Source organism: Gorilla gorilla, chromosome 14 (assembly GCF_029281585.2).
Source record: "Gorilla gorilla gorilla isolate KB3781 chromosome 14, NHGRI_mGorGor1-v2.1_pri, whole genome shotgun sequence".
NCBI lineage: Eukaryota > Metazoa > Chordata > Mammalia > Primates > Hominidae > Gorilla > Gorilla gorilla.
In genome coordinates this window covers 124,503,652-124,514,728 of record NC_073238.2, presented here as the reverse complement: position 1 = coordinate 124,514,728, position 11,077 = coordinate 124,503,652, and the positions used below count along the sequence as shown (strand labels likewise).

Sequence of the window (11,077 nt, the reverse complement as noted above, 5' to 3'; positions counted from 1 at the left end):
CGGCGGCAGCAGCCCCGGTGCGGCCGCGCGCGCCTTAGGCTCGGCCCCGCGGCTCGGGGACCCCGACTCCCGGCCCAGCCAGCGCGTCCCCCGGCGCCGCCCGAGAGCCCGAGGAGGCAGCGGCCGCAGGCAGCCGGGGAGGGGGGCGGCCACCGCCCGCGCCGGGCATCCTCAGGAGCCCCGGAGCGCGGAGGGCGCGGCGCCGCCGAGCGGTGCTAGCCCCCGCGGGCCTCCCGGGACCTTCCCCACCGCCTGGGCCCGAGGGACGCGTGCTCGGGCGGGCGGCCGGGCGCAAGGGTGGGAGGGAGCCGCCCGCGCCCCCTCCGCCCCTCGCCCCAGCCCCTGGGCGCCGGGTCCGGGCCGCGCGGCCTGAAGCGCCCGCGATGGCGAGCCCGCCGCGGCACGGGCCGCCCGGGCTGGCGAACGGAGACGGCCCCAACCTCAACAACAACAACAACAACAACAACCATAGCGTGCGCAAGTGCGGCTACCTGCGCAAGCAGAAGCACGGCCACAAGCGCTTCTTCGTGCTGCGCGGGCCCGGCGCGGGCGGCGACGAGGCGACGGCGGGCGGGGGGTCGGCGCCGCAGCCGCCGCGGCTCGAGTACTACGAGAGCGAGAAAAAGTGGCGGAGCAAGGCAGGCGCGCCGAAACGGGTGATCGCGCTCGACTGCTGCCTGAACATCAACAAGCGCGCCGACGCCAAGCACAAGTACCTGATCGCCCTCTACACCAAGGACGAGTACTTCGCCGTGGCCGCCGAGAACGAGCAGGAGCAGGAGGGCTGGTACCGCGCGCTCACCGACCTGGTCAGCGAGGGCCGCGCGGCCGCCGGAGACGCGCCCCCCACCGCCGCGCCCGCCGCGTCCTGCAGCGCCTCCCTGCCCGGCGCCCTGGGCGGCTCTGCCGGCGCCGCCGGGGCCGAGGACAGCTACGGGCTGGTGGCGCCCGCCACGGCCGCCTACCGTGAGGTGTGGCAGGTGAACCTGAAGCCCAAGGGTCTGGGCCAGAGCAAGAACCTGACGGGGGTGTACCGTCTGTGCCTGTCGGCGCGCACCATCGGCTTCGTGAAGCTCAACTGCGAGCAGCCGTCGGTGACGCTGCAGCTCATGAACATCCGCCGCTGCGGCCACTCGGACAGCTTTTTCTTCATCGAGGTGGGCCGCTCGGCCGTCACAGGCCCCGGCGAGCTGTGGATGCAGGCGGACGACTCGGTGGTGGCGCAGAACATCCACGAGACCATCCTGGAGGCCATGAAGGCGCTCAAGGAGCTCTTCGAGTTCCGGCCGCGCAGTAAGAGCCAATCGTCGGGGTCGTCGGCCACGCATCCCATCAGCGTCCCCGGCGCGCGCCGCCACCACCACCTGGTCAACCTGCCCCCCAGCCAGACGGGCCTGGTGCGCCGCTCGCGCACCGACAGCCTGGCCGCCACCCCGCCGGCGGCCAAGTGCAGCTCGTGCCGGGTGCGCACCGCCAGCGAGGGCGACGGCGGCGCGGCGGCGGGAGCGGCGGCCGCGGGCGCCAGGCCGGTGTCGGTGGCTGGGAGCCCCCTGAGCCCAGGGCCGGTGCGCGCGCCCCTGAGCCGCTCGCACACCCTGAGTGGCGGCTGCGGCGGCCGCGGGAGCAAGGTGGCGCTGCTGCCGGCAGGGGGCGCGCTGCAACACAGCCGCTCCATGTCCATGCCCGTGGCGCACTCGCCGCCCGCCGCCACCAGCCCCGGCTCCCTGTCGTCCAGCAGCGGCCACGGCTCGGGCTCCTACCCGCCGCCGCCCGGCCCGCACCCGCCTCTGCCGCATCCGCTGCACCACGGCCCCGGCCAGCGGCCCTCCAGCGGCAGCGCCTCCGCTTCGGGCTCCCCCAGCGACCCCGGCTTCATGTCCCTGGACGAGTACGGCTCCAGCCCAGGCGACCTGCGCGCCTTCTGCAGCCACCGAAGCAACACGCCCGAGTCCATCGCGGAGACGCCCCCGGCCCGAGACGGCGGCGGCGGCGGCGGTGAGTTCTACGGGTACATGACCATGGACAGGCCCCTGAGCCACTGTGGCCGCCCCTACCGCCGGGTCTCGGGGGACGCGGCCCAGGACCTGGACCGAGGGCTGCGCAAGAGGACCTACTCCCTGACCACGCCAGCCCGGCAGCGGCCGGTGCCCCAGCCCTCCTCTGCCTCGCTGGATGAATACACCCTGATGCGGGCCACCTTCTCGGGCAGCGCGGGCCGCCTCTGCCCGTCCTGCCCCGCGTCCTCTCCCAAGGTGGCCTACCACCCCTACCCAGAGGACTACGGAGACATCGAGATCGGCTCCCACAGGAGCTCCAGCAGCAACCTGGGGGCAGACGACGGCTACATGCCCATGACGCCCGGCGCGGCCCTCGCGGGCAGTGGGAGCGGCAGCTGCAGGAGCGACGACTACATGCCCATGAGCCCCGCCAGCGTGTCCGCCCCCAAGCAGATCTTGCAGCCCAGGGCCGCCGCCGCCGCCGCCGCCGCCGTGCCCTCTGCGGGGCCTGCGGGGCCAGCACCCATTTCTGCGGCGGGCAGGACATTCCCGGCGAGTGGGGGCGGCTACAAGGCCAGCTCGCCCGCCGAGAGCTCCCCCGAGGACAGTGGGTACATGCGCATGTGGTGCGGTTCCAAGCTGTCCATGGAGCATGCAGATGGCAAGCTGCTGCCCAACGGGGACTACCTCAACGTGTCCCCCAGCGACGCGGTCACCACGGGCACCCCGCCCGACTTCTTCTCCGCAGCCCTGCACGGTGGCGGGGAGCCGCTCAGGGGCGTTCCCGGCTGCTGCTACAGCTCCTTGCCCCGCTCCTACAAGGCCCCCTACACCTGTGGCGGGGACAGCGACCAGTACGTGCTCATGAGCTCCCCCGTGGGGCGCATCCTGGAGGAGGAGCGTCTGGAGCCTCAGGCCACGCCAGGGCCCAGCCAGGCGGCCAGCGCCTTCGGGGCCGGCCCCACGCAGCCCCCTCACCCTGTAGTGCCTTCGCCCGTGCGGCCTAGCGGCGGCCTAGGCGGCGGCCGCCCGGAGAGCTTCTTGGGCCAGCGCGGCCGGGCGGTGAGGCCCACGCGCCTGTCCCTGGAGGGGCTGCCCAGCCTGCCTAGCATGCACGAGTACCCACTGCCACCGGAGCCCAAGAGCCCCGGCGAGTACATCAACATCGACTTTGGCGAGCCCGGGGCCCGCCTGTCGCCGCCCGCGCCTCCCCTGCTGGCGTCGGCGGCCTCGTCCTCCTCGCTCTTGTCCGCCAGCAGCCCGGCCTCATCGCTGGGCTCAGGCACCCCGGGCACCAGCAGCGACAGCCGGCAGCGGTCTCCGCTCTCCGACTACATGAACCTCGATTTCAGCTCCCCCAAGTCTCCTAAGCCGGGCGCCCCGAGCGGCCACCCCGTGGGCTCCTTGGACGGCCTGCTGTCCCCCGAGGCCTCCTCTCCGTATCCGCCGTTGCCCCCGCGTCCGTCCGCGTCCCCGTCGTCGTCTCTGCAGCCGCCGCCACCGCCGCCGCCCCCGGGGGAGCTGTACCGCCTGCCCCCCGCCTCGGCCGTTGCCACCGCCCAGGGCCCGGGCGCCGCCTCATCGTTGTCCTCGGACACCGGGGACAATGGTGACTACACCGAGATGGCTTTTGGTGTGGCCGCCACCCCGCCGCAACCTATCGCGGCCCCCCCGAAGCCAGAAGCTGCCCGCGTGGCCAGCCCGACGTCGGGCGTGAAGAGGCTGAGTCTCATGGAGCAGGTATCGGGAGTCGAGGCCTTCCTGCAGGCCAGCCAGCCCCCGGACCCCCACCGCGGCGCCAAGGTCATCCGCGCAGACCCGCAGGGGGGCCGCCGCCGCCACAGTTCCGAGACCTTCTCCTCCACCACGACGGTCACCCCCGTGTCCCCGTCCTTCGCCCACAACCCCAAGCGTCACAACTCGGCCTCCGTGGAAAATGTCTCTCTCAGGAAAAGCAGCGAGGGCGGCGTGGGTGTCGGCCCTGGAGGGGGCGACGAGCCGCCCACCTCCCCACGACAGTTGCAGCCGGCGCCCCCTTTGGCACCGCAGGGCCGGCCGTGGACCCCGGGTCAGCCCGGGGGCTTGGTCGGTTGTCCTGGGAGCGGTGGATCGCCAATGCGCAGAGAGACCTCTGCCGGCTTCCAGAATGGTCTCAACTACATCGCCATCGACGTGAGGGAGGAGCCCGGGCTGCCACCCCAGCCGCAGCCGCAGCCGCCGCAGCTTCCTCAGCCGGGAGACAAGAGCTCCTGGGGTCGGACCCGAAGCCTCGGGGGTCTCATCAGCGCTGTGGGCGTCGGCGGCACCGGCGGCGGGTGCGGGGGGCCGGGTCCCGGTGCCCTGCCCCCTGCCAACACCTACGCCAGCATTGACTTCTTGTCCCACCACTTGAAGGAGGCCACCATCGTGAAAGGTGAGGAGGCCCTTTGCCTTGGCGTCTGGCGGGAAGGAGGGGTGGGGCGCTGAGGGAGCCTCCCTGTTGGGTTTCACTGCTCTCACTTTTTGGGGACCTTGACCCAGAAGCCAACAGCCTGGCACTGGCTCCTTGTTTTGTTTTTCTGCGGGCTGCCCTGTTCTCTTCCCTCAGAGAACTTGCCAGGAACATTCGTCTTTGAGTTGAATGTGACGTTTTCCGCGTGGGAGGGAGACTGATTTTTTGAGGCCCCACCCATTCACCCATTCAGTGCGTCCCACAGCCTCCTGTCCCTTAACACAGTGGAAGTTCTCCCAGACCGGCCACACTAGAGGCCGCGGGGCACCCGACTGTCTTCATCTGGGTGCGTGGGTCCGTTCTTCTGGAAGGACCTCGGGTCCGGACCGCTGCCCTCAGCCGCAGCTTTCACCTTTCCCTGTGTTCCTGGAGCTGGGCTCCGCCTGATTCTTGGAGAGCTTGAAGGTTCAGACCTGAAAGTCATTTAAGAAATGAGCATCCATTTTGATGGCTGCTAATAGCGACAGTTAACCATTTCCATTTTACACATAAACTGTGGGAGCTTTTCCATCAGAGGCATTGTTTTTCTCTGAAGGGGTGAAACGGTAAGGCTGCACACAGCCTAATGCAGTGGTGTTCAACTTGAGCATACGTGGGAGTTACCTGGAGGCTTTGCTGAAACATGGATCTCTGGCCTGTGTTAACCCCGCAGTTTCCGATGCTGTAGCTTTGGGGCGCGGCCCAGGCTGTGCATTTCTAGTGAGTCTCCGCATAATGCCGATGCTGCTGGCCGGGGGACCACCCTGTGAGGACCCTGCCCCAGGTGAGACTCACCTGGGGAGGATTGAAAAATTACCTGTTGGGCCTCACCCCAGACCCATTGAAGTGAAACATGAGATGGCTAGGAGGCAGGGACGGACATTTTTCAGAGTTGTCCAGGTGATTTGAATGTGCAGCCAGGATTTACAATCAGTGCTTTGGCGAAAACAAGGGAAAGACAAAAAACACAGGTCTTCTCAAGAACAATTGGATAGGAGGGTGCCTGGTATTGTTCTTCCCGTTCTGATCAAATATCCATGAGGAAAGAGAGCTGATGCAGAATGCAGCTGGTGGTGCATTCTGGCTGTCTAAACTTTGAATGGTGTTTGGGGTCGGGGAGATGAGAGGGAAAGGGGAATGCTCAATTCGGGAGACTTTATTTAATTTTGTAGCTGTTTTCTTTGTAGGGTTCCTAGCAGGATAGAGGCTTTGTGGGAACAGTGAAACATATAGTAAAATTTGGATGCTGGATTAGATGTGAGCCTAAGGTGTAAACAGTCTTCAAGGGTCATGAGATGAGGATCAAGGTGGGCTGGAGATTCACAGCCTTTTGTTCTTAAATAGACCAGTTTAGTGCTATCTAAATCCAGTATCGTTTTATAGTATACTTAGGACTGTCGGTCCATGGGATTTCAAATTATAGCTGTGGGGTGAACTCCCTGTTATTCTAGTGTAATAGAGAAAAGCTATTTCCTGTATTAAAACCGTATGCTAGAAGATGAAAAGAGTCACAGAGAATTATCAGGAGTGTGGTGCTTCAGCATCCAATTAAATCATTGGAAGTCGCCAGAATGTATCCTGTGAACAGTGATTCTCAGCTGAAGGTCACTTTGGTTGGAGTTACTTATACACTATTGCTAGTGTGTCAGAAAGTTGAAGGATTAGCTGCCTTATAAGACACAGACCATTATAAACACAGCAGCAGCAGCAGCAGTATAATTGAGTGGGGAAAAACACACATATTTATGGTCTGCACAAATGGGTATATGCTAGAGTGAACATGAAAGTAAATTACATCTTGCCCGAATCTGATTCTAATCAGAAAACAGCCAAGAACATAACACCTTTTCCTGCTTTCAGTGGAGCTGGTGGGACAAACCTGGACTGGGTGGAGCTGGGGCCCCAGCAGTGGGCTCTGCCATAGCAGGCGCCATAAGCTGGAATTTGTGCCTCCAGGCCTGGAGGGACGCAAGGCGTTTCTGATGAAGCTGATACATTCTGAATTGGGGTCCAAATAGGAAATAATGCCCTTTTCAGGCTAGTGAAAATGTTGAACTCTAAGAGATAAGTTTATTTAGAGACTGGATTGAGCTTTCGTTTAAGATTTCCCACCTGCGTAAAATTCCTTTCGGCCCATAGGATTCTTGATTCTGAAGTCCAGACAGAAGCCTGTGTTCTGTAGCTGCTGAACAAAGATGAGAGATCATTGGGGCTGCTGTTTGTCCGAAGTTTGTGTGGGTATCATGATGAACCCTCTTCTAAGAAGTAAAAGGACTCTTTTAAATCAAAATAGACAACTGCAGTCAGTCCACCATGCCCAACGACATTTAAAAAAAAAAGAAATATCTGCCCATTGGGTTTCTAGTAAAGTAAGTTGAACACAGAGAACAGCAGAATAGGAAAGGCTAGTGTCACCTTAGTCCACATAGCACCAAAGTTGTGGTCCGTTGAGACAGAAAGAAAACATTTAGGAACTTGGGATAAATATCCACTTTTATTTAACTCATACATGCACTAGAAATTTGTTTGGGACGCTCATAAATACAGAGTTCACAGTAGATCAGTGTCCTTTGAGGAAATGATTTGTAGAAGGCCGACTTGCAAAGCGTTTTTTTGAAGATGAAATAGAGAAAGCACTTCCTGGGCGGCCCCCTGCCCTGCCTGGCTCTTAGAAGTGGCCTGCGTTTCCACCCTGAGCTCTTCCTGTTCTGCATGGGAAGACCTCGTTAGTGATGCTGATGCAGAATAATTTGGGGGTTATATGGGTAATGTTTGGTATTTGCATAAGTGATAGCAGAGAGGTAAGGTTCCAGCCATGTCTGGCACTTGTTTACAATAGAATCGTGAATGGGGGTGGGCTTTCAATGCAAGAGCCAGTTAAAAAGTATATCTCAGGTACATCTGTTTTTATTAGTCCAGAGCAAACTCTAAATTATGCATCTTATTTGAGGGCAGGTTAAGGTTACTTATCATGTGTTTTTGGTGTGTGTGCATGTGGAAAACTCTAACCAATTTGTTAGGTTTCGTTGTTGTTTGGGAATTGGAAAGACGCTACTGAATTTCCTGTGCTTTAAAACTGATTTTTAAAATTAACTTTATGTGTTTTTGTGTTAGGATGGTAGATTGATGAATGCCATAAAATTTGCTGTTTTAGTATTCCTTTTTAGTGATTTTAGGGATTTTATTCTAAAATTGGCGTATATATATGTATGTATGTATAAGACAGATTAGATCAGAATTACTACTGAAAGTATCCATATTTAAATTTTGTTGAATAAAAGGATTATCATTTCTTAAGGGGAAAGAATGATAAGAGATATGTTTCCAAAGGGACAATAAAATCACGATTTATGTTGAAAAGTTTTGCCTTTTGAAGTCGTAAAGCAGAGAATTTTCCTAAATTCAGAAATCCAGTGAGGTGATTGACAAACCACACAAGCTTTCTGTTTGCTGTGGCGGGTGCTAGTTTGCTTTAGTTGGCTGGCTCTGGCCATAATAAGATAATAGCGTGCACTGCTGCTGCCCTATTCGCAGGAGCAGACAACTAAGGTGCTAATGAAAACACACACGGGCTTTCGTGAATGAAAGTCACATGACTTGTTCTGTTTCCTTTATTGAAAGAGAAACCTTTACAAAAATAGTACTTCATAGAAGGAAGCATAGTATGTGGAACACTAAACCAGGAATCAGGAAACCAGGTTTCTAGTTGCTGATCTTAATGAGTCATTGTGTGTCTATGGGAGAGCCACTTAATCCTGCCTTCTCACTTTCCCTGTCTGTAAAATGGGGGTAATTATAATCCTCCCCTTTCTGTGTCACAAGGCCGCTGGAAGGTAAATGAGGTCATAAACATCAAGAGTGTTTTAAGCTCTTCTAAAGGAAGATGCTAATAAATCCAGTTGTTGATACTTATTGCTTTGAAACCATGAATGTATACAGGAAAGACACTTTTGTAAATGGGTACTCTTAAATTGAAACAAACAGTAACAGCATAGTCTGAAAATGGAGCCAGCACCTTAAAAATTGCTTACCTTTACTGCTTATTGCTAGTTCCGCTCCAGGCTCCCAAGAGCCATTGTTTTCCCCCTTTATGTTACTTAAGATCTGTTCATAGATATTTATGAACAGATTGTAACAAAGTGGTGTTCTAAATTACATAGTAAAGTAACAATTAGGGAAAACAGTATGGTAATCCTGAAACTACATTAAGACTGAACTTCTGATTACCTTTTATGACTTGTTTTTATATTAAGAGATGTTGACAAGATGAAAATGTATAATTAGAATATGCATTTTAAAAATCGCCTCTTAATGCCGAATGCATTGAAAGAAAAACAGAACCCTGAGGTTGTTTGACTACTCATTGTTTAGTCTGGGGGTTCATTCTTTGGGGTTGATTTAATGAGGGTGGTCATTCCTGCAGTTTTGATGGTAGCACTGTACTTATCAAACATAGTAGGAAAAGGTGTGATTCTTTTGTTTTTCTACCACCCAAAAAGGAATCTTAGTAGAGAATTGATATTTTATTTTCTTTAGAAGTATGAGTATTTAAAATGAGGCTCTTTTTTCTGAAGAGAAGAACTTGGAAAAGTTTTAGTAACAGCATGAGTATAATGGGTTTTCTGTTAAAATTCCCACTAATGCATTTTCTTTAGAAGCATAGTTCTGAGAGCGAATTTTGGTATCAGATTTGGCAAGTAGAAAGGGTTTTTGTTTGTTTGTTTTGGTTTTTTTCTAGGGGGAGTAGCACAGAATCAAGTGTTCCCATTTTGCCTTATAAACTTAAGGGAAAATGTAACTTTATTCTTTCATCTGCATTGCCAAGTAGAAAGAGGAAAACACTGGGTGAAGCAAAGTGCTGTGCCCCCCGCCCCCCATCCTGCATTTGGACAGCTGTAATGCAGGTGGATGGTCTGTTTCATTTCTCTAGTACGGATGACAGCAGAATGTATATTTCTATACAAGATGAACAAAACATTTTAATGTTGGCGTTTTAATGAACAAATGAAAGCAAAATTTTCTGAATGTCCAAAAGTATTGGTTATAAACATATTAACTGTCAGATCATGATTTTTGTGAAAAGAATGCTGTCCAAGTTTAGATAGGGATACTCTTTCTATATTTAGTTTGAGTGGGTTCTTCAAGATTGCAGTGGTTATTCTGACTCATTTAAGGTAGATTATTGTACACAGAGTTCAGTGCTAGACTTTTCTGAAGAAAACTAGTAAAGTCATCATTTGGCATGGAGGAGATGATGGGGTTGATGATTGCTACTGATTTCAATTTCTTTCAAGATAGCTACAGAGACTTACATTAACTGGGTGCTAAAATACAATGCATGGGTGAAGGTTAGTGTAGAAAGAGTTGGAGTGTATGTTGTGTACCAACATTTTGCTCTGTAGGTGCAAATAATGCAAGATACTTCTGTGTGTTATAGCTTTATTACTTAAGTGAATTCATTACATAAGAATTCTGAAATAGATTGGATTAAAACTTATAGGTTACATGTTTACAAATGATAAAATAGTCAATTTGGTGGTTCTGATTAATTTTCTATTAGACTAGAAAAATACTAAGTTTGTATAGAGTCACTTTTATGTGTCCAAAGATACTGTAAAACTTGAATGGGTAAAGGCGAAGCCTTGGAAACTCTGTCCAGTTTTCTTATGTCATATATGATATCTATATACACAAATAAGGTTTATAAAATATTCCTTGCTTACTGTGTTTTTACTGAAATTTGGAATATTTGATCAAATATTTTGACTCACGATATATTTTTTAAAGATAAGTGATCACATGCATTGCACCCTGTAAATGCTGGGGGTTTTTTTGTTTTTTTGTTTTTTTGTTTTTTTTTTGAGACGGAGTCTCGCTCTATCACTCAGTCTGGAGTGCAGTGGTGTGATCTCGGCTCACTGCAACCTCCACCTCCCGGGTTCAAGCGATTCTCCTGCCTCCGCCTCCTGAGTAGCTGGGACTAGAGGTGCATGCCACCATGCCCTGCTAATTTTTTGTATTTTTAGTAGAGATGGGGTTTCACCGTGTTAGCCAGGCTGGTCTCGATCTCTTGACCCCGTGATCTTCCCGCCTCAGCCTCTCAAAGTGCTGGGATTGCAGGCATAAGCCACTGCGCCCGGCCTAATGCTGGATCTTTTAATATTCATTTTGAAGAGTATCAGGTTTTCCAGCAACATATATTTGGGGCTGGTGTGTGTGTGTGTGTGTGTGTGTGTGTGTGTGTGTGTGTGTGTGTGTATGTATGTGTGTGGTTCCATAATATCTCATCCAGTCATGCTCCAGGAGGCTGGATGACTTGCTCCAGATTTCTGAGGCAAAAGGAGAAGGAGTGTCAGGTTCAACCTCATAACATCTTAGTATCCCTAGCCCAGTTCTCTAATGTCATATTGTCTGCTTGGGAAGCTCATATGCAATAATTACATTCGGATTTTATTCTAGACCCTCACCTCAAGCAACATTTAAGTTAATATTTTGCTGGAGTGATAGTTAATCCCCCCCCTTTTTCTTCCACTGGGTATCAATTCAAAGAAAAATGGGGACCATTGAGGAGGAAGGCTGGTAGGAAAGCGCTCTATTTATTGTAATCAGT

General features: G+C 54.0%; 1 protein-coding gene across 1 annotated transcript in view; it reads left to right on the top strand.

Annotated features, from left to right (window-relative positions):
* Window positions 1–375: 375 nt before the first annotated feature.
* The window catches only part of IRS2 (insulin receptor substrate 2), a 30,119-nt gene continuing 19,417 nt past the window's right edge, over window positions 376–11,077 (top strand). The window contains exon 1 of the mRNA XM_031001315.3: window positions 376–4,410. Within this exon, the coding sequence (XP_030857175.3) occupies window positions 384–4,410 (4,027 nt within the window). The 5' untranslated portion in view covers window positions 376–383. The remainder of the gene's footprint in view (window positions 4,411–11,077) is intronic.